Source organism: Pectinophora gossypiella, chromosome 28 (genome assembly GCF_024362695.1).
Source record: "Pectinophora gossypiella chromosome 28, ilPecGoss1.1, whole genome shotgun sequence".
Classification (NCBI taxonomy): domain Eukaryota; kingdom Metazoa; phylum Arthropoda; class Insecta; order Lepidoptera; family Gelechiidae; genus Pectinophora; species Pectinophora gossypiella.
In genome coordinates this window covers 1,792,710-1,815,893 of record NC_065431.1, presented here as the reverse complement: position 1 = coordinate 1,815,893, position 23,184 = coordinate 1,792,710, and the positions used below count along the sequence as shown (strand labels likewise).

Below are 23,184 nucleotides of genomic sequence, written 5' to 3'. Positions count from 1 at the left end.
AAGAAAAAAATAAAAAAATGGATAATATTACACAGTAGCAAAGACTTTTCGCATAAAATTAGAACTTCCGCGAAATCTAGCCATTTCCAACATAGTCCAATTTGAAACTCGATCCGCGACATGATAATTAAAACTATACAAAAGATGCCTCGCGAGACAGATCTTCATTCACATCGAAACTTCAGCTTTGTTCGGACGTATTTAATTAAATAATTCGATTCAAACATTTCTCCCTGAATTCTTTGGTCACTTTGTGTTTGTTCTGAATTTAAAGTTTCATAGCGTCTTTGGTGGAAATTAGGAAAACATTGAGTGAGTACATTTTTTTGTATATAAGGTTAGTGACATCGTAACGAAAACTTTGAGGAATTTTCCGTCGCAAAGGTATTTAACGGAAAATAATTAAAAAAAAAAACATAAATTTTCCAATGGAAAATTCCAGTTGATATCAACTCGGAGTCATGGTCTGAATCATCCCCCTCAGTATTCGTTACGATGTCACTAACACCCTGTTATCCTATTATTCTTCATCTGCTCTACGTATCCAAATGAACTTGACTATATCATATTTTACACCACATCTCTATCTTATCACAGTTTCATATTTGATCTAAAATGTATATAATTGCCTTTGGTTATCTCTGTTCTCAGTATTATTTGCTTCACACATTTTATTACTACATCTACTTGGAAAGCGAGTACTTTTCTTCGAGTCCTTTTTCGAAAAGGGGAATAAATTACGACTATCTCCCCGGAGGGTAGGCAGAGATGTATAGTAAACAGGGTGTTAGTGACATCGTAACGAAAACTTTGAGGGACGATTCAGACCATGATTCTGAGTTAATATCAAGTGGAATTTTCCGTCGCAAAAGTATGGAACTGTAAATATTCACAAAATACGAAAAATTTCAAGCAATAGGAAATTAAACTTGATATCAACTCAGAATCATGGTCTGAATTGATTTTTTTGAGTGGGTGAGTTTAAGTGGGTGAATGGGTGAGTTAGTGAACGAATGGGTTGGTGAGTGAGTGTGAGTGAAGTGAGTTAGCGTAATGCTACATATATTTATGTTTTCTTTTTATTTCAGTCCAGCGTTCCAAGTTCCGTTTCCGGTGACCAGAACCACGTCGGGAAAAGTGTCTTTTAAAGCAAAAACGTTCTTTCAAAATGGAATCACATGAGAAGAGGGCCGTGATCGGCGGGGCCACCCCTGGTGACCTTGGAAACGTGACCTCTGAAGAGGGGGACAGAAATGGTAAGACTGGTAAGTATTTTTTTTTTTTCAAAATAATATGGATTACTAACCCTAAATCGATTTTTGCGGCTCATGACGCAAACATCTCCATCAAATTATGAAATTCTGATTACTAAATAAAGACAGATCCAAATCTAACGAAGCATATTTTATTTTTTTATTTTTAACTTATTTTACAATCAAGAAAAACGTAATAATAAGTACGACATTTTATCACGCATTTCTATGACGTCACAGTGTGCTTTTTCATACAAATTCCATAATTTCGTGTTTTGACGTGAAGAAAAAAGTAACTGATTTGACTAGTTGGACGCCAGTATTAACATATCATACCAAATACAGACAGTGGTACTGATTCCAAAACACACCATCTATTTTTTTTATTTTAAGTTATGCCTGTCATTTTCTTTTCCGCCGACAAGGAAAGGGACGGGTAATCGACAGGCATACAATTTTTGGAACACGTCAATTTTAAGCAGAAATTAAAAAAAACCCTCACAAAATTTTATATTGGCCAGCTTAATTTTTGTGGAACACATGTAAATTTTAGGCAGAAAAAAACCATCACAAATGTATTTATCAATAATCCGACAGAATTAAGTTGACAGCACACGTCAAACGTGTCCACATCAGCGAGATGCCTATTTTATTCGCCCGGGGTATTCATTCATTTTTTAAATTAACAGTTGTCAATCATCCGTCCCTTTCCTTTTCGGCGGATAACAGAATGACAGGTATAACTTAAAATAAAATTAGGTGTGTGCAGGAATCGAGGCCAATACAGTTTTTTATTTTTTCAGAAATCTGTCCAGCCTTGAAGCTCAAAAATCTGGACGACCTGTTCCCCTACATCGGCGAGTTTGGCTGGTACCAGGTATTGTCTACTACCTGCCTTAAATAAAGTTACTCTGGTCCTGTGGTTGGTCGGTTCGAACCCCAGCACCGAACTTGCACCAACGAGTTATTAACCTATCCTAAGCGTAATTTTCACTCACGAACTTCCGGCCAAGTAGTTAATGCCATCTGCGGCAAATCTACAATAAGTCACGTCAAAAAAACACTCACGAACTATTTGCCTGTAAACCGCAAAATCTTCTATCGTGTGGGTTGTGAGGTTACCAACCTCATCAACCCTGGTGTCATGGTTATTATTGAGCCGTTAAAGGCATCGCCCTAGCATCGCTCGTGTAACGACTACGTACTTACATCAGTAAGTAGTAACAGTGACCAACGGCTTAACCTGCCTTCTGAAGCACGGATATCTTTTGGACAATCTGGTGATCAGCTTATAATGTCCTAACAGAACCAGCAGGGCTAGGATGCGCGACGGGATAAAACTATCGATCGATTCAATTTTGTCGTAATCGATTAGTTTGTTTTTTACCCCTAACATGCGTGCCACGTGATTTTGTTCGTACTTTGACAGAACGACATAACTTATTTGGGTTCACATATTAGCACCAAACGACAAAACGACATAATTATATCGTCAGAATCGATAAAATGACTGTGACAAAATGTTATGCCAGGTCTCACAAAGTGATTTTTGTGATTCCCAGCGGGATTTGAACCTGGGACTTCCGGTTCGTGAGTCCAACGCTCAACTCCTGAACGGAGGTCGATTCTCGATTGCAATAATTTAACTTGATTTTCTTATTCCCCAGCGCATACTGTTCCTCCTGATGATACCTTATGCTTCATTCTTTGCCTTCGTCTACTTCGCCCAAATCTTTATGACTATTGTGCCTGAACACCATTGGTGCTACGTGGAAGAGTTGGGGGAACTTAGCTTGGAGGAGCGGTGAGTTGTTGTCTCCTTCTCATGTTCAAATTCAAATTCAAAAATATCTTCATTCAGTAGGTAACATAGTTACACTTTGAATCGTCAATTTTTACATAACGAACGTCTCATCCGCCTAAAACTACTGCAGCTTCTCACCTCAGCCAGGGAAAAGAAGCTGCAAGAAAAACCTCGGCACAGGGCCCTAAACGTTCTTTAAAAAAACATAGAATCAAAAGCAGGACTAAGTTGTTTTATAATTCACCTTTATAATAATATTTTTCCAGCCGCCACCTGTCAATTCCAATGACAACAGATAATAAATTCGAAAGATGTATCGTTTACGACGTGAATTGGACGACGGTGCTACAAAATGGCGTCCGAGATCCCGACACAAAATGGCCGACCAAGAAATGCGCGGGAAAATGGGAATTCAACTTCACTGATGTGCCCTATGAAACTATAGCAACAGAGGTATTTGATCTAATATAATTAATTTAGCCTTAAATCGTATTTATATTAGTCAGCGAGCGCAGTAGTTTATTCATAAAGCGAAGGTTGGTTAGGTTAGGTAGGGCTGGCAGAGGAAGACTTAAAAGGACGAATATTGACCGAATTGGAAATGTTCTTAGAAAAGGTTCAGTACGATCGACTCTAAACCGGCGTGCGTGTATGAAACGATTGATGAATGTGGAGGAAGCAAGAAGTGTGTCAGGATCGAAGCAAATGGAATTCCAAGTCTCTGCTTACCCCGGTGGATAAAAGGTGTGAGTTTATGTTAGTTACACGTCTGTGTAACGGAAAGCTCGGGGGAGCTATGCATACTTAGTTCTCGCGATAGATATACTTCTGACTACCCCAATTGGGATACAGTGAGCTTATGTAACGCGTATGTTTTGTATGCAATATTTTTACAATGCTATCTTTTTTCTCTCCGTGAGCTGTGATAGCCCAGCTGGTAGAACTCTTGCCTCTCACTTTGAGGTCGCAGGTTCGAATCCAGCACAGCTTAAGCTCCCCTAACCAAGTCTCTGCCGCATCCGTCACACAATGCAGCTCGGCTATGCCACCTACGAACCGGTGCAGAGGGCACTCGTTCATATGTGAGATAGGGTTTGATCAGGGTGACCACGTTCACGGTTTGACTTTCCATTATTGGTCCTACACCGGTTCAGTCGGGTCCAGATTATTATTTTTTTAGCTTTGACTACAAAAAACGGGATAATGCTAGAGAGATGATCCTTTTCTCTCTCCGCAGTTGAACTGGGTGTGCGACAGGGACGACTACCCTGCGACGGCCCAGGCTGTATTCTTCTGTGGTGGCATTGTCGGTGGCTTCTTATTCGGCTGGATAGCTGATAAATACGGCAGGATACCAGCTTTAGTGGGTAAGGAACTCCAGATCTCTCTTCCATCTACTATCTACTCAGCCTGCATCCACCCACTGCTCGCATAGGCCTCTTTCACGCCATCCTTTCGGGTCTTGTACAAGTCTCATCCATTGCTTTCCGGCATACCTCACAATGCTATCCGATCCGGGCTGGTGGTCTGCCTCGATATCGCATACCATCCCTTGGCCACCATTCAGTGACCCCGCTGACGTGGTCGACGCTGTCCCTTATTCAGCTGTTCTATATTTGTGTTATGTCCCCATCGGGACCTTGGATCATGAGCATAATGCTCAAGTACTGGACCGCAGAGGCCGTTAATATTCCTATCATCCATAGGATCCAACATGGCTGGTTTCCTGGCCGGAGTTGGCACCGCCTTCGCTGACAGTTTCTGGTCATTCTGCCTGTGCCGCTTCCTTGTCGGCCTGGCTTATGACAACTGCTTCATCATCATGTATATTGTTGGTAAGTATACAGGGTGTTAATAACAAATTCAAATTCAAAAATATCTTTATTCAGTAGGTAACATAGTTGCCCTTTGAATCGTCAATTTTTACATAACGAACGTCTCATCCGCCTAAAATTACTGCAGCTTGTCACAACCTGTATAGCCGGGGAAAAGAAGCAAACATCGTAACGAATACAGAGGGGGATGATTCAGACCATGAATCTGAGTTGATATCAAGTGGAATTTTCATATCACGTGCTCAGCGATGAAAGTAAACATCGTAAAGAAACCCACATTTCCGAGTAATGCATTTTCGGAGGTTTCATACTCCGTAATTTTTCCGTAGATAGGTTTTAGTTTTTGAACTTACTTATATTTTTATTGTATTATTTTGATGTCTTATTTAGCTTTACTTGTATGAAGCACGAATCATCTTCCCCACTCTTTAATGAAGTGTTGGAAACCAAATGAAAGGGCTTAATTTGCACATTATAAATATGTACAAAAACAAGTTTTTAACGGGGTCCAGTGGTTGAGCGTTGGTCTCACGATCCGGAGGTCCCGGGTTCGAATCCTAGGGGGGACATATCACAAAAATCACTTTGTGATCCCTAGTTTGGTTACGACATTACAGGCTGGTCACCTGATTGTCCGAAAGTAAGACGATCCGTGATCGGAAGGCACGTTAAGCCGTTGTTCCCGGATGCTACTTACTGATGTAAGTACGTAGTCGTTACATGAGTATGTCAGGAGCCTCTGGCGGCTCAATAGTAACCTTGACACTAATAAGAAGATTAAAGAATAGCGTAAGATTAACTCAACCCTTATTTTCTCTTTCAGTGATTGAGTATGTGGGTCCAAAATGGCGGACGTTCGTAGCTAACATGTCAATAGCGGTGTATTTCACGCTGGCTGCTTGCATTCTACCCTGGATAGCGCTGGGCGTGATGGACTGGCGAATCTACGCACTGGTAACCAGTGTACCACTTGCTTTGTCTATACTAACGCCCTGGGTGGTTCCTGAGAGCGCCAGGTAACGTACCCAACTTATATTAAAATTCAATGCACAATGGTACTTCTTCTCATCGTATGGGTTGTGAGGTGAAATACCAACCTCGTCAACCCTGGTGTCAGGGTTACTACTCAGCAGCCAAATGCCCCTGACATGGCTCATGTAACGACTACTTACATCAGTATGTAGTAACCGGGACCAACGGCTTAACGTGCCTTCCGAAGCACGGATCATCTTACTTTCGGACAATCAGGTGATCAGCCTGTAATGTCCTAACCGAACTAGGGACCACAAAGTGATTTTTGTGATATGTCCCCACCGGGATTCGGACCCGGAGCCTCCGGATTTATTTATTTATTTATTTATTTATTTATTTATTTATTTATTTAGATATCCAACAGCATTAACAATAGTCGTTTTCTTATATAATACATGTACAAAATTTCTTCGCCAATAACAGGATATCATAACATGCAAATTTAAATGAACCGTGTTCGCGTGTGTCTGTGTGTGTGTGTGTATGTGTGTATTATACTTATACAAAAGACAATGAAATAACAAAATAAATACATACATGTTAACATTAATAGCACAATATATCTAAGTAATTATATATATATATATATATATATATATATATATATTATTATTATTATAAATATATTATAAATATAATATGGATTTAACTACATGATGGTTATTTATATGCTTCTAATTTATAATTTAGATAACCTCTCGAGTACAAGTTTCTTAAAAGAAGGTTTCGATAAAGCATAAATGTCAAAATCACTAAATGTATTATTATAAACATTAAGTGCTCGTGAAGTAAAATCGTTGCTTCCGTAGTTTGTGCGATTCCGCTGGATATGAAATACTTTATGTAAGGGATGTCGAGGGCGTCGTTGTGGCGTGATAAGAGAGATAGATGATGTAAGTGCGGGACAATCAAGACTTGCGTTAACTATATCGTGCAAAAAGGCCATGTCCAGTAGTATTCTTCTATCCTTCAGATTACTGACGCGGTGATATATGCATCCCTCCTCATAGGATGGTAATTTTATTTTCTCTCTATAATTAAGGTGTTTAATGAATTTTTTTTGAATGCGTTCAATTTTTTCGACATATTTTTTGTATTGTGGATTCCATATTACGCTTCCAAACTCCAAAACACTTCTTACATAGGCATAATAGACCATCTTAATGCAGGCTATGTCGTCAAAGGGCTTACAGACTCGCATAACAAATCCTAGATTTTTATAGGCTTTTTCAACAATCGTGTCAATGTGTTTGCTGAAGGAAAGTTGGCTGTCCAAAATAACGCCCAGGTCACGAGACTGTACAACCCGTTGAAGTAGAATGTTATGTATATTATAATCAAACAGTATTGGCTTCTTTTTACGAGTGAAGGTAATTTGTGTGCATTTGTCAACATTCACGTTAATTCTGTTATATGCATAATATATCGAAAGCCGGTCTAGATCTGCTTGAATTTTCCTGCAGTCATCAAGTTTAGATATTTTTAGGTAAATTTTTTTATCATCAGCGTAGAGTAAGTGCCTGGAATGTACAAAGCACGTATGGATGTCGAATAAATACGCATTATAAAATAAAGGTCCCAAATGGGATCCCTGGGGGACTCCAGAGGGGATGTGTATATAGTTAGACTTATAACCACCCAGCACCACTGCTTGCGTTCTATTTGTTATATAGGATTTTACCCAACGGAACAAATCGCCCTGTATACCAAGGTTATATAATTTGTGTAATAGTATGACGTGATCCACACGGTCAAACGCCTTTTCGAAATCCGTGTAGATCACGTCCACCTGACTGTTTTCCTCCATACTCCGAGAAATATATCTAGTAAAGGGACATAGATTAGTGTATACCGACCTGCGACGCAAAAAGCCGTGCTGGAATTCGCTAATATTGGAAGCTATAGTATTATAAATAGTATCGTATACAATCCTCTCAAATAACTTTGCTATTGTGTTCAGTATAGAGATTGGTCGGTAGTTCTGTATGATTGTCTTAGACCCCTTTTTATGAATTGGAACTATGTTTGCTTCCTTCCATACATCGGGAAATATACCCTCCTTGATAGAGCGATTAAAAATTATTGATAACGGTTTGGATATACTGTGTGCACACTGAATGAGAAATACTGGTGGTATACCATCGCTACCGGCTCCCTTATGAGGGTCCAATTTGTTAATGTATTTATATATTAAGTCACTGCTAGTCAGTAGGGTATGCACATAACAACTATCACCTCGGGGAGCAGGCAAGGTGTCTTGTACAGGATAATTCAAGGCAGGTTGATTAAATACACTTTGGAAAAAGTCATTAAAGCCTTGGCAGATGTCAGGACCATTATCCAAGGTCTCTCGGCCATTCGAGAGTACATTAGGATATCCTGATTTACCACTATTTCCGCGCATTGTATGTATGAAACTCCATAGCATTTTTGGGTTGCGTTTAATATTAACTTGGGATTGTTTAACAAAATTATTGTAGCACTTTTCCTGCAAATATTTTTGGCGAGAGCGAAGTAATGAAAATTCGTCGTAATCTCTAGGGTTCTTATATTTTTTCCACTTTGCATGAGATTTCCCTTTATGTTTAATTAGTTTAATTAAAGAATTCGAGTACCACACCGGATAAAGTTGTTGATTATTATTAATATGTTTAACTGGGACATGTAACATTATCAAGTTATTAATTAACTCATAGAATATATTCGTTGCAACTTCCATAGGCACATCAGTAATTATAGAGTTCCAGTCGATTTTGTCAATTTCACTATTAATTATATTATAGTTAGCTTTATGGAATTGAAATTTGGGGGTACATGTTTTGGGCAAAGTAGGTAAAAATATGTCGGCAGCTTCTATATCCAACGTAATATGACTTGGATCCTCGTTCACGAGTGGGTTTAGTGATTTGTTTATAGTTAAAAAGAAATTAGAGAAAATTAAGTCCAATACGTTATCATATGCATTATTATGGACGTTAAATTGATTTAGCTCTAGCATGTTAAAAACGTTTAAAAGCCTCTCAGCTGCCTCCTGTGTCTCAGTGAGACCCTCCTTTACAATAGTAGTATGGGGCTCGGACCATTTAATACAAGGCAAATTAAAATCACCGGTAATAAGATAATAGTCATTAGGAAAAGAGTTGACAGCATTAGACACGGTATCCATGACATTAAAGATATGTTGCGCCTGATCTCTTTTACCTCCAACAATGTATGTAATACAAATGTGTAAGTCGTGTTCTACACCGCCAAGTGACCGTCGCGGAATTGTTAGCCATAAGAGCTCAGTAGGTGGTTTAGACCAGTCAGAGCGAAACTTGGCTGCTAGAGTTTTCTTCACGCATATCAGTACGCCCCCACCCTTAGTTACGGTTACTCTATCGTTTCGAAAAACATCGTATCTATTATCACATAGCTCCGTGTCCAGTATCCCTGAGTGCAACCATGTCTCGGTTATTAAAATTATGTCCAAGTCGGAGCTCAATATATTTTGATAAAATTGTAAGGTTTTCGTTCTAAGACCCCTGACGTTTTGGTAGAATATAGACAACTTTTGATTAGCCATTAAAGATTGATAAACAGGACCATATAACATGAAAATTATAGCAGGTTTCTGAGTTAACTATGATGTTGTTGTTATATCTATTACATAATTTACCACGAAGCAAAAGTATGTGATTTTTAATGTTAATACGAGAGTTATGCATGCAAAGGCATGATTTAGAGAGAGGTGATGATGATATTGTCGTATACTGAGAAAAACAAATAAACAATAGAGATATACATATATAGAATTGTTCTCGAAAAGTTAGGTTTAATATGTGTGTTACGTATGTAATTGAAAGTATGACATTATGAGTGAACATATTACTATAGTGAATAAGGATAATTAATAAGCATACAAGAAAGTACAAGCAGTTGTCTTTCATAATATCTGACAACAATGAGTTATACACAAAATATAACGAATAAGTAGAGACAATACAGGTAGCATTGTAAAAAAGGAGAATTAATATTAATGTTTAAGTGATTGAAGAAATGACTTGTTCTTTACACGGATGGCGACCTTGTCGATATCTTTTCGTAGGTAAACTTGGCTGTATTTCACCCATACAAATTTATAGTCATTCTCCTTCGCGAACTGTCTCACATCATAATGTAGCTGTTTTACTTCAGGTGATAAGTGCTCCGAAACATATATCATGCGTGTTTCTCCTTCAATTCCAATATGCTTCGAGCTTAGCCTGTCTTTGGGGTGTTCTTTATTGAAACGATGAGCGGCCGATAGAACCGAATCACGCAGCCCCGGCGACGCCAGTGTTACAATTATATTGCGAGGTCTGTTGGATGAGAGATCCATCTTGGCAACTCGCCGGCAGGCGCGTATGTCTACTTCTGTGACTGGGGTATTTACGGTCTCGCACAATTTCTTAAAAACCGTATTCAACTCTTCTTTATCTCTTTCTGGGACAGCTTGCAATTCGATGTTGCAACTACGGGATATTTTTTCCAGAGAGGAGATTCGGTTGGACAAGCTTGCATAATCGTTCTGCAGCTTAGAGTGTTCGCTTTCGAGTTTCTTGATAATTCGATCCTTTTCATTAACCCTCGACTGCAGCTCTTTTACCTCGTTCATTATAAAATCTGTGGTTAAGGTAAAATCCTCCTTAATCTGCTTTATAGCCAAATTAATTTCTTCAGCAATCAAGGTTTTAACATCATTTTTCCAAGCAGTACGTAGGTTCGTCATGGCCAAAGAAGATGGTGCTAGCTTCTGATCGAAAAGAGCGCTTATATCGTCAAGGGACAAGTTATGCGATGAGCGATGGGCAGTAGGCGATTCAGTGGCGCTAGCAGGCAGGCGTACAGAGGTATGTTCGGAGCGCATTCTACGAGATGCGTTAACATTCATGCATGAAGGGCATTTCAATGTAGCCAATAGCTCAGGTTTAATATCCGAGACCTTTTTCGTGTTGATGTTTAAACACGAAAGACAGTAGCGTGACCCGCAAGCATTACATTTGACGGTTCTACTCTCATCTAAGTTAGACGAACACCCAGTACAATCCATTGCTGGTAGGTATAAGGTGTTAATAATATGCAAGTGCTGACCTCTGTAGTAAATTAGTGGTAGTGATCGTTAGATGCGCACTATCGGTGTATAGTCGCTTGAAGCGTAGCGGTCCGTTTAAAACTCACTAGATGGCGCTCATAAGAAACGTTGATAGTGATCCTCAATTTTAACGGCGAAGTCTCACGCATTCGTGGTCTAGCGGACAAGGCGCTGCACGGCGCTCTCAAGACCCCGAGTTCGATTCCCACGTCTCCGGTCTTTTTAGATTATCAATTTGTTTGCAATTTCAAAAAAATGAAATAATAAGCAAAGATTCACCGAATTCCGCACCCAATGAAGCGCAAGCGAGAGGTCCGATGAAATTCACAATGGCCGCCGTGGCAGATGGGTCCGCACGCAAGTTGAAGCAGGAGGCGCCGATTCTCTTCAAGTGACGTCAGGAATGGTAAGTGAGAGGTCCGAAGAAATCAAATATGGCCACTGCAGTATATGGGCTCTCCGATAAGAGTAAACAGGAGGCACCGAACTTGACCACTGAGCCAAAAGCAAGCAACTACAAATACTCAAATTAAATAATCAAAAAGTATATCTCACAAAATAGTACAATCATAATCTTGGCCGGTAGGAGAGGTAACGCGAACAAAGAACTACTTACTCATTATATTTCCTTACTTAACAGCCTACCGAATGTAGCACAAGTGATTTTGTTTGCATTGCCTTTCAGCCAAAGTCAGCTAAAAACCGAAAATAAGTTTAGACATGATCTAAACCTGACGTTGCATACTTTAGTATGCGATTATTATAATAAGTTTCAGTTTATTGATACGAATTCCTATGTTAGGAATTTTTATTTGACCAAAGATAGATATTACTATCTATCTAACTTTTACAAAAGACAAATAGCGAAGTCGCTATCCTTTTTTTTTACAATAGAATCAGCCAATTCGTTGGCTTTTAACGCGTCTGCTCCTATTGAGCAGCCTATTTTTATTTCTGACATTTGTGATTTAAATTAAATTTAATGACAACAGAGAAAAACTTTGGCTGTAGTAAGTTAAATGAGGACATATTAAATATAAAATGCAATAAGAAAAATACAAATGTAATCAACCTGGTACACCAAAACATACAAGGAATATTGGGCAAGGAACTTGAAATTGAACTTTTTTTAAACAGTAATTGTGTTGATATTATGTGCGTAACTGAACATTGGCTAAAAAAACATGAGTTCGTTTGCTTCAATAATCACCAGGTTGCCAGCTCGTACAGCAGGGAGACGGCTATCCGTGGCGGTTCATTAATATTAGTACGTAATTGTTTAAAATATAAGGAACGAACGGATATTGTAAGTCTCTCAGTTGAGCGAACTGTTGAGCTAGCCTGTATTGAACTCAGCCGGCTTATTGTATTGAGCGTATACAGACCCCCCGCTTCATCTTATGATCTATTTGAGAAAGTTATTGATGAAGCTTTATGCAAATTATGTAATAAAAGCAAACATGTTATCGTCTGCGGTGATTTCAATATTGATATTCTGGAAAATTGCTCATTAAGTACTACATTCAAATCTTTATTTCAGTGTTATAATCTTGTAAATCTTTTTTCAGAACCAACCCGAATCACGTCACAGTCCGCGAAATGTATCGATAATATTTTTAGTAACTTAGAACCTTGTGATAAATTAATAATTAATAAATTAAAGTCAGATCACTGTGGTCAACAAATATCTTTCAACTTATTTATTGACCGCTCTCTGAAAAAGGATGTTACATGCAATCCCATATCAAGTAGTCGTTTAGAACAATTCAAAGATAATATGTCAAACAAATTACCAGAACTTCCTTACTGTGATGACCCAAATTTGTTATATAACTCCCTATTTAATCTAACAAAATCGGAAGTTAGTAAAGTATTTAAGGCAAAAACAATTAAGAAAGCAGACACACGAATTTTTAGTGACTGGGCGACGGTAGGAATTTATAAGAGTAGAAACAGGTTGTATGAACTTTATGAAGAAAGAACATACAATCATAGCGTAGCTTTTCACGACTATGTAAAACGGTATTCAAAAGTTTTTAAACGTGTTTGCGTTACCGCGAAGGCAATGTTTGTTAGCAGTAAAATTAAAGGTAGCTCAGATATTATTAAAATGACTTGGAAAGTTATAAATAGCGAAAATGGGAAAGTAAAAGCACGCGATCTCGAGTATCAATTACAAATTGACGGTAAACTACTCACAAATGATAAGCAAGTTGCTGAAGCTTTTGAAAAATTCTTTACTGACATTCCATTTTCGACTACCAAGGACTTGAAGTCATCTCCTGCACTCGCTCAATCACTTGTAAAGGAGCACATAGATACGTCCAAAGTAGATAAACTAACATTTACACACGTGAGTCCTAGGGACGTCTTAAGAGCTTTTAAATCTTTAGAAATGAAAAAGACTGCAGATCTTCATGGTCTCTCTGTTAAAGTCATTAACTCCGTGATTGATTGCATAGCTCCCTATCTATCATGTATATTTAATAAATGTGTAGACAATGGTGTGTTTCCAGATTTAATGAAGCACAGTAAAGTCATTCCATTGTTTAAAGCTGGTAGTACTTCTGACCCTACTAATTTTAGACCAATATCTATACTACCCACGCTTAGTAAAATATTTGAAAAAAATTTATTACTGCAATTACTTCAACATTTCAATTTAAACAATTTAATGTCTAATAAACAATTTGGTTTCACAAAGGGTCGCTCAACAACCGATGCTGGTGTTGAGTTAATAAATCATGTTTTTCAGGCTTGGGAGGAGTCCAAAGATGCTATTGGTGTCTTTTGTGACCTTTCCAAAGCCTTCGATTGCGTTTGTCATGATATATTGATCGCGAAACTTCGTCACTATGGAATAACAGATAATGCCATCGCTCTTTTGGAGTCGTACCTTAGTGGCCGCGTTCAGAGGGTTGATGTGCATGGCTCCAGATCGTGTGGATCTAACGTCACTATAGGCGTCCCGCAGGGCTCAATTCTAGGTCCATTTCTATTCCTAGTTTACATAAACGACCTACCTAGTCTTGTAAAACATGAAGTGGTGCTGTTTGCAGATGATACCTCCTTACTTTTTAAAGTAAAGAGACGACAAGATTCCTTTGACGATGTAAACAACGCCATTTCAGAGGTAGTGGATTGGTTTACTGTAAACAACCTGCTACTTAATGAAAATAAAACAAAATATGTTTATTTTACGTTATCGAATGTTAGTAGGCCGCTCGATTCTATTATTGTAAAAAATAAGGAATTGGACCTCACGGATACTGCTGTATTTTTGGGAATTACTTTGGACGCTAAGTTGCAATGGAGTCCTCATATTGATAAGTTGTCCAAAAGGCTCAGCTCAGCAGCATTCGCGGTCAAAAAAATTCGTTTAATAACCGATGTAGAAACCGCGCGATTAGTTTATTTTGCCTACTTCCACAGTCTAATGTCGTACGGCATCTTGCTGTGGGGTCATGCTGCAGATGTGAACAGCATTTTTGTTCTGCAAAAGCGGGCCATTCGGGCGATTTACAAATTGGGACCCAAGATGTCACTTAGAAATAAATTTAAAGAAATTAATATTTTAACTTTGGCATCACAATATATCTTTGAAAACTTAATATATGTAAAAAAACATATAGGATTATTTGCAAAAAATAGCGATCGGCACATTGTTAATACCCGGAATAAAAATAAACTTGCTTTACAAGTCAGTCGATTACATAAGATTACTAAATCTTTTAAGGGGCAATGTATACGTTTTTACAATAAGATTCCCATTGACATTCAGAATTTGCCTTTCAACTGCTTTAAGACAGTAGTTAAACAAAAACTTTACAAAAAAGGTTATTATAAAGTTAGTGATTATTTAGAAGATATGAATGCATGGGATTAACTGTCTGAGAACTGATATTAGGCAGCTAAATTACTCAATTGTATATCAATATTTTATGTTTATTTTTATTTTTTTTAAAAGAACGTCTAGGGCCCTGTGCCGAGGTTTTTCTTGCAGCTTCTTTTCCCCGGCTATACAGGTTGTGAGAAGCTGCAGTAGTTTTAGGCGGATGAGACGTTCGTTATGTAAAAATTGACGATTCAAAGTGTAACTATGTTACCTACTGAATAAAGATATTTTTGAATTTGAATTTGAATTTATAGTGATCGCACAACACACGTCCGCTCGGTTCGAGAACGAGGAGAGAAAAAAAAAGGATCGTGAGCACAACGCTCAACCACTGGACCACAGAGGCCACACAACAACAATGGTCCTAATTCCTGCAGACGCCATCTAATTTTATTTAAAGTTATACCTGTCATTTTCTTATCCGTTGAAAAAGAAAGGGACGGGTAATCGACAGGCATAAAATTTATGGAATACACGTCAATTTTAAGCAGAAATCTAAAACAACCGTATAGCAGTTTTCATGATACCAAGTGTTAGTGACACCGTAACGAATACTGAGGGGGATGATTCAGCTCATAATCCTGAGTAAATATCAAGTTGGAATTTTCCAGCGCCTAATTAAAAAAAAACCCATAAAAACATTCCCCTATAACTATTAAGCTACATTTTGTGTAACGCTATCGATATGATTCCTTTAAATGTTTTCTGTATTTTTTTTTTATTTTTTTTTGTTTTTATGCGATGAATGGGTGCTGAGACAAACCTCTGTGGTTTAACGGCATCATTCAAACCATGTATTTAGACTAAGGATTATTATTATTCAAAGGCCTCCCCCATATCTTTCCAAGTATCCCGGTTCTGTGCAAGCTCTATCCAGTCTTTTCGATAACCGTCGAGATCATCACGCCATCGTTTCCGGGGTCTACCACGTCTACTGTGTCCGTCCTGTGGTACCCAGTCCGTGATGATCTTTGCCCATCATTCCGGATGCATGCGATAAAGATATATGCACGGATTAAGGATATTATGAAAAAAAAATCCACTTGATATTAACTCAGAATCATGGTCTGAATCATCCCCCTGAGTATTCGGTACAATGTCACTAACACTCTGTATATACAACGATATGTGTTTAATTTCAGATGGCTAATAGCACAAGGAAGAATCGACGAAGCTCTGAAGATCTTGAAAAAATGCGAAAGAATCAACGGGAAGAAAATACCTAAGGAAATTATACAGAATTTTAGAGTAAGTTCTGATTTGAAGAAAAGGTTTAGAACGATCTACTCTGAACCGGTGTGCGTGTATGAAACGATTAATGAATTAAGGAAGCGAGAGAAATGTGTCAGTATTGAGGCAAATGGAATTCCATAGTCTCTGCTTACCCTGGTGGGAAATAGGCGTGTTTTTTTTTGACGTGACTTATTGTAGATTTGCCGCAGATGGCATTAACTACTTGGCCGGACAAATGAGGAGCGCTGAAGGCTCTTACCCGGTACAACGTTTACGCCAACAGGCCTGAGGGTGCCCAGTTGGGCGCGAACCTCGGCTCAGGGCGTCGTCTGAGAGGAAAAATTGTTGAAAGAATTAATCGACCCTAGTGAAGAATGAGGGAAATGACTGTCCCAGTTGGGTTTATCCGAATATAGTCTATGGTAGTAGTAGTAGTATGGTAGTAGGTAGCTGATGTTATGTTTTCAGGAAACTGCAATAGAAATAGCCAAAGCAGAAGAGGAAACCAAGAAATACTCCGCACTGGACCTGTTCAAGACGCCACGCCTGCGCCGCCATAGTCTTCTACTCATCGTAATTTGGATCACCATCGCTATGGTGTTTGACGGGCACGTCAGGAACGTCGGTTCCCTTGGGCTGGACATCTTCACGACCTTCTCAGTCGCTACAGCCACCGAGTTCCCAGCGGATGTCTTGCTGATCCTGATTCTTGATGTGTAAGTATTAAGTACCTTGATATTCCAAGACACACACAGACAGACACAAGACCATAGACACAAGACCATAGACATACGACCACCGGTACAAGACAAACGACACAAGAAAAAAGACGCAAAATCATATACCTAAGACAAACTGCTCAAGAGCAACAACACAAGAGCAACAACACAAGACCAACAACACAAGACTTACAACACAAGACCAACAACACAAGAGCGACGACACGAGACCATAGACACGAGACCAACGACACAAGACCAACAACACAAGACCATAGACACAAGATCAACGACACAAGAGCAACAATACAAGAGCAACAACACAAGACCAACAACACAAGACCAACAACACAAGACATACAACACAAAACATACAACACAAGACATACAACACAAGACCAACAACACAAGACATACAACACAAGACATACAACACAAGACATACAACACAAGACCGACGACACAAGAGCAACAACACAAGAGCAACGACACAAGAGCAACGACACCAAACCACAGTTACATAATATTAAATGCTACTTTAATTTTGGTTTCAGTGTGGGGCGCCGCTGGCTATCTTGCAGCTCAATGATCCTGAGTGGAGTATTCAGCTTGTTGGCTGCTGCCGTGCCTATTGGTAACATTCTATACACGTATATTATAGAACCATTGGGGCCTTTGGCGGCTCAATAACAACCCTGACACCAGGGTTGATGAGGTTGGTAATTCGCCTCGCAACCCACACGATAAAAGAAGATAGATTGGAGTATTATACAGGGTGTTAGTGCCACCGTAACGAATACTAAAGAGGATGATTCAGAGTTAATACGAGTATCAAGTAGATTTTCCGTCGCAAAAAAAATAAAAAATTATCGAACAACTAGATCCATTTGATTAGTAACAAACTTAAGAACTATGTTAGTAAATCATCTTAAATATCGATAAGGTTCTATTAATCATACAGCCGATCAGTGGACAATACCGCCCTCAGGACGCTGTTGCTGCTGTCGCGCAGTCTGCGCTTCAATGATGCTGACTTCTTGCAAAATTCATGGTTTTTTTTTAGTTTATATAAATTATTTTCAACTCCACAATGCGATGTTTTGCGATGGAAAATTGCACTTGATTAAAGAATGGTCAAGATGATCCGTGCAGTGGGCGTATTAGTCCCGGTTACTATTTACTGATGTAAGTGAGTAATTGTTACATGAGCCATGTCAGGGGCCTTTGGCAGCTAAAGTAGATTTTCCATCGCAAAATTTATATATTTTTTAGTTTATTTAAATTATTTTCCATTGTATACTTTTGCGATGGAAAATTCCACTTGATATTAACTCAGAAGAATGAGCTGAATCATCACTCTCAATATTCGTTACGATGTCACTTACACCCCGTACAAATACGTACAGGTAGCCATACAAGTAGCTATGGTTGTTAGTGACACCGTAACGAATACTGAGGGAGATGATTCAGACCATGATTCTGAGTTGATATCAAGTGGTTTTTCCTGTCAGAAAATTAATAAAAATTTTAGTGTTTTTTTAATTATTTTCAGTTCCATACTTTTGCGACTGAAAATTCTACTGAGAATTTGAATCAACCCTCAAAGTTTTCGTTACGATGTCACGAACATCCTGTATAATTTTATTTTTTGTGACATGTACACATACATACATATATAAACTCACGCCTATTTTCCACCGGGGTAAGCAGAAACTATGGAATTCCATTTGCTTCGATCCTGACACACTTCTCTTGCATCCTACACATTCATCACATATATACATACATAAACAGCCTATATGTATACGTCCCACTGCTGGGCACAGGCCTCCACTCAATCAACCGGAGGGGGTATGGAGCATACTCCACCACGCTGCTCCACTGCGGGTTGGTGGAGGTGTTTTGCGGCCGGGACCAACGGCTTAACGTGCCCTCCGAAGCACGGAATCATCTTACTTTTTCGGAAATCAAGTGATTCGAGCCTGAAAAGTCCTTACCAAACAAAGGACAGTCTCACAAAGTGATTCCGACAATGTCCCCATCGGGAGTCGAACTCGGACCTCCAGATCGTGAGCCTAACGCTCTAACCACTAGACCACGGAGGCTGTTGACACATTCATCAATCATGAAACAATCAATCAATCATTCATTGTAACATGTAATCTTTGTTAACCCACTAGGCGTACCGTCGGCGTGTCTGGGTATAGTGGGCAGGTTCGCAGTAAACATATCCTACAATATCGGCATGCAGTACGCGGCGGAGTTGCTGCCCACTGTACTGAGAGCCCAGGGCCTGGCCACCATTCATATAACAGGATACGTGGCGACTATACTCGTCCCTTATATAGTTTATTTGGTAAGTATGCGGTCGTTTGAGGAGCGCGATAGTTTGTAAAGATGTAAAAAGTGCCAGCTAAACATAATAAGTAGGGTAGTTTCCAACTAGTCAAAAGACTCGCCCAATTGTACACGCTGTGGGACTGACGAGGACCTTATTCATTTCTTGGTGGAGTGTGACCAGATAAAAGATATTAGAAGGATTTGGATAATTTTATACCACCAAAATCTACATGAAGGAGAGATTGGGTGCCACTGACAGATCCAGTGTCCGTAGCGGCAAGGCTTGTATATAAATACTGTACTGTCTCTTAGGAATAACAATCCCCGATGCTGTAATAGTGTTATTTTGTAAAAAGATGATTTGATCATCATCAAACGCTGTAAACTATGACGCTGGCATAACCACCAAGAGTGTCTCAAGCCTCGATAAAAATTAGATAAAAAAAACTAGTCAAAACAGTTACTTTTTACTAAACGTCAAAGCATGAAATTACTACTGTCAATTTTAAAATCAATGAATAACCCAAGTGAATAAAATAGGCATATCGCTGATGTGTACACGTTTGACGTGGGCTGTCAACTTAATTCTGTCGGGTTATTGATGACTATAAAATGTTGTGAGGGATCTTTTTTTCTGCCTAAAATTGACGTGTGTTCATTTATGCATGTCGATTGTCCGTCCCTCTCCTTTTCGGCGGATAAGAATATGACAGGTATATAACTTAAAATAAAATTAGATGGTTTGTACTGTAATCAGCACTATTGTCTTTACAGTTACTTTTTACTAAACCTCAATACACTAAATTACTATGGAATTTGTATGAAAAAGCACCCTGTGACGTCATAGAAAAACGTGACAAAATGTCGTACTTATAATGACGTTTTTCTGGATTAAAATTCATAAATAAGTTAAATAGAAAAAAGAAAACGTTTTTGTCACTTTTAGATCTGTATTTAGTAATCAGAATTTCATAACTTAACTTTGACCTAGGGGATAACGACCTACGCGCTCCAGTAGTTGAGCGTTGGGCTTACGATCCAGAGGTCCCGAGTTCGAATCCCGGTGGGGACATATCAGAAAAATCCTTTGTGATCCCTAGTTTGGTTAGGATATTACAGGCTGATCACCTAATTGTTCTAATGATCCGTGCTTCGGAAGACACGATAAGCCGTTGGTCCCGGTTACTACTTACTGATGTAAGTAAGCAGTCGTTACATGATCTATGTCAGCGGCCTTTGGCAGCCAATAGTAACATTGACACCAGGGTTGATGAAGTTGGTAATCCACCTCACAACCCACACGATGAGAAGAAGTACCATTGTGCATTCAATTTTAATATAACTTGGGTACCTCACCTGGCGCTATCAGGAACCACCCAGGGAGTTAGTATAGACAAAGCAAGTGGTACACTACTTATCAGTGCGTACATTCGCCAGTCCATCTCGCCCAGCGCTATCCAGGGTAGAATGCAAGCCAGCGTGAAATTAACCCACGGAAGAGAAGATGTTAATTCTAATGTGTATTTTCAGGCTACAATAAAAACCTACATCCCCCTCATAATCCTTGGAACGCTGGGTATATTCGGAGGGTGTCTCTGCCTCCTCCTCCCAGAGTCCACCGGCAAGGAGATGCCGCAGACCATTCAGGAAGCAGAGGACTACGGGAGGAACCAGAGGTTCTGGGAGTTACCAAGTCGCAAGTAAGAGTTATGTACACTGGCTTGCAAAACTAAGGCGCCCGCACACTTACAATGATATTGCACAATAAAAATATCCTGAATATTGATTCCAAACGAAAAAAATCAAATTCAAAATTCTACACACACACACACACACACACACACACACACACACACACACACACACACAAACTCACGCCCGTAATCCCTAATGGGGTGGGCAGAGCCACAAGTAATCAAAGACAACTTGCAGCCACTGTTGATACGATGTCGTAAACTGGATATGATGAACCTTATGGTGACCTTATAGTGGTTTTGAATTCAAAATTCAAAAATATTTTTATTCAGTAGGTAACATAGTTACAAAGGCCTTTGATCCCACACGAATGCATATGTTTTTACATTAAGATTCCCATTGACATTCAGAATTTACCTTTGAACAGTTTTAAGACAGTAAGTAATTAAACAGAAACTTTGTAAAAAGGTTTTTAAACGGTTAGTGGTTATTCTATATTGAAAAACTACATTTACGACGAAAAAAACATGTCCTTTTCAAAGTTTTGAATGGATTAGTATTAGGCGCGTTACCTAATATTTTGTCTCGGATTGGCTTAGCGGTGCCTAGAAAGCCTCCACGGTTCCCTATTCGCAACAGTTTGCACATCCCCCGATATCGTACTAATGTTGGCAAATACTCTCCATTAAACCGTTGTATGCTAACGTATAACGAAGCATGTAAAAATAACATCGACATCTTCCACGAAACCCTCACCAACTTTAAATATAAAATTACAAATATTATATCATCACCAGCCCATTAACGTCCCCACTGCTGGGGCACGGGCCTTCCCTATGGATGGATAGGGAGATCGGGCCTTAAACCATCACGCGGGCCCAGTGCGGATTGGTGGTTATTAACGACTGCTAATGCAGCCGGGACCAACGGCTTAACGTGCGTTCCGAAGCACGGAGGAGCTCGAGATGAAAACTTTTTTTTTTTTTGGTCACCCATCCTATGACCGGCCTCTGCGAAAGTTGTTTTACGTCAACAATCGAAGACCGAGCGCGTTTACCGCTGCGCCACCGAGCTCCTTACAAATATTATATAAATTCACTCAATTTCCTATAATTTTACTTTATATACTTTTTATCTAAATTTTTTTCTCTATTGTTTTTTTTTGTTTTATTATTTGTTTAAAACTAACTTGAGTGTTGTATATGCCTGTAATGGTATAACATACGGTCATTGTCCGTTGAATTTTATTCATGTAATTTTTATGTATGTAAAGAAAAAAAAAAAGTAAAAGAAAACGCCTACGCCTACCCCTACGGGTACGCCTGTACCCGTCATCGCCTGTGCCCACCGCTCAGGGTGCATGCGACAAACATGTCCGGCCCAATCCCATTTGAAATCAAGGCCGCCCATGCATTTATTTTTTTATTTATTATATTTAATTATTAAAGATACACCATCGGTATACAGGGTGTTAGTAACATCGTAACGAAAACTTTGAGGGATGATTCAGACCATGATTCTGAAATGATATCAAGTGGAATTTTCAGTCGGAAAATTCATGAAAATTTTTGTTTTTTTTTTTAGTTATTTTCTGTTCCATACTTTTGCGACGGAAAATTCCACTTGATATCATCCCAGAATCATGGTCCCAATCATACCTCAAAGTTTTCGTTACGATGTTACTAACACCCTGTATACCGATGGTGTATCTTTAATAATTAAATAAATAAAAAAATAAATGCATGGGCGGCCTTGATTTCAAATGGGATTGGGTCGGACATGTTTGTCGCATGCACCCTGAGCGGTGGGCACAGGCGATGACGGGTACAGGCGTCGTGGTAGACCTCGCAAGAGATGCCGTGACAACTGCGACCCCGCCGGCGGAGTCTACTGTACCTAGTCCAACAGAGATTAATTTCGTTTTCTTTTTCAGGAAAGACATTTGTACGAAGTAGATGATCGAAATATATCAGATTTCTAGACCTCCACAAAAGCTAGCCTGAGAAATGAAAAAAATGTATCACGTACTTATAAAATAAATAATAAATATTGAATTATATGTTTTTTTATATAAACGCTACGCTTTTATTCATTTCCTATACCTAAACATTGACTGAAGGATATTGCTACCTTTGCCATAAGGCAGCGGTTTGTACCATCTATTTTATGGTAGTTTATGCAAATGTAAACGATTGATGAATGCAAAGGAAGCAAGTTTTTTTGACGTGACTAATTGTAAATTTGCCGTATATGGCATTAACCACT

General features: G+C 39.0%; 3 protein-coding genes across 4 annotated transcripts in view; 2 read left to right on the top strand and 1 right to left on the bottom strand.

Annotated features, from left to right (window-relative positions):
- Window positions 1-369, top strand: part of LOC126379097 (acetyl-CoA carboxylase) — a 255,256-nt gene extending 254,887 nt beyond the window's left edge. Inside the window, exon 55 of the transcript XR_007568241.1 lies at window positions 338-369. The gene's annotated coding sequence lies outside the window, so the exon portion shown is untranslated. The remainder of the gene's footprint in view (window positions 1-337) is intronic.
- LOC126379167 (carcinine transporter-like) lies at window positions 181-22,987 on the top strand. 2 transcript variants are annotated; one of them, XM_050027830.1, is made up of 14 exons: window positions 181-312; window positions 1,089-1,256; window positions 2,057-2,130; window positions 2,921-3,057; window positions 3,324-3,510; window positions 4,295-4,424; window positions 4,764-4,892; window positions 5,716-5,908; window positions 16,075-16,180; window positions 16,634-16,881; window positions 17,439-17,518; window positions 19,065-19,240; window positions 20,755-20,924; window positions 22,853-22,987. In XM_050027830.1, exons 2-14 carry the CDS (start codon window positions 1,169-1,171, stop codon window positions 22,872-22,874), a joined length of 1,740 nt encoding a protein of 579 aa, XP_049883787.1. In that variant the 5' UTR covers window positions 181-312; window positions 1,089-1,168; the 3' UTR covers window positions 22,875-22,987. The 2 variants fall into 2 exon arrangements, with proteins under 2 accessions (XP_049883787.1, XP_049883786.1); XM_050027829.1 differs by having other exon boundaries at window positions 1,089-1,265.
- Window positions 15,486-23,184, bottom strand: part of LOC126379155 (glycogen [starch] synthase) — a 99,231-nt gene continuing 91,532 nt past the window's right edge. The window contains exon 19 of the transcript XR_007568273.1: window positions 15,486-15,504. The gene's annotated coding sequence lies outside the window, so the exon portion shown is untranslated. The remainder of the gene's footprint in view (window positions 15,505-23,184) is intronic.

What these genes read in the sequence shown, in the direction of transcription:
- LOC126379167 (XM_050027829.1), top strand. Translation starts at nt 1,169, where the DNA reads ATGGAATCACATGAGAAGAGGGCCGTGATCGGCGGGGCCACCCCTGGT. An exon ending in GGACAGAAATGGTAAGACTG is followed by an intron (nt 1,266 to 2,056) that starts GTAAGTATTTTT and finishes TTATTTTTTCAG; the next exon opens with AAATCTGTCCAGCCTTGAAG. An exon ending in GGCTGCTGCCGTGCCTATTG is followed by an intron (nt 17,519 to 19,064) that starts GTAACATTCTAT and finishes TTAACCCACTAG; the next exon opens with GCGTACCGTCGGCGTGTCTG.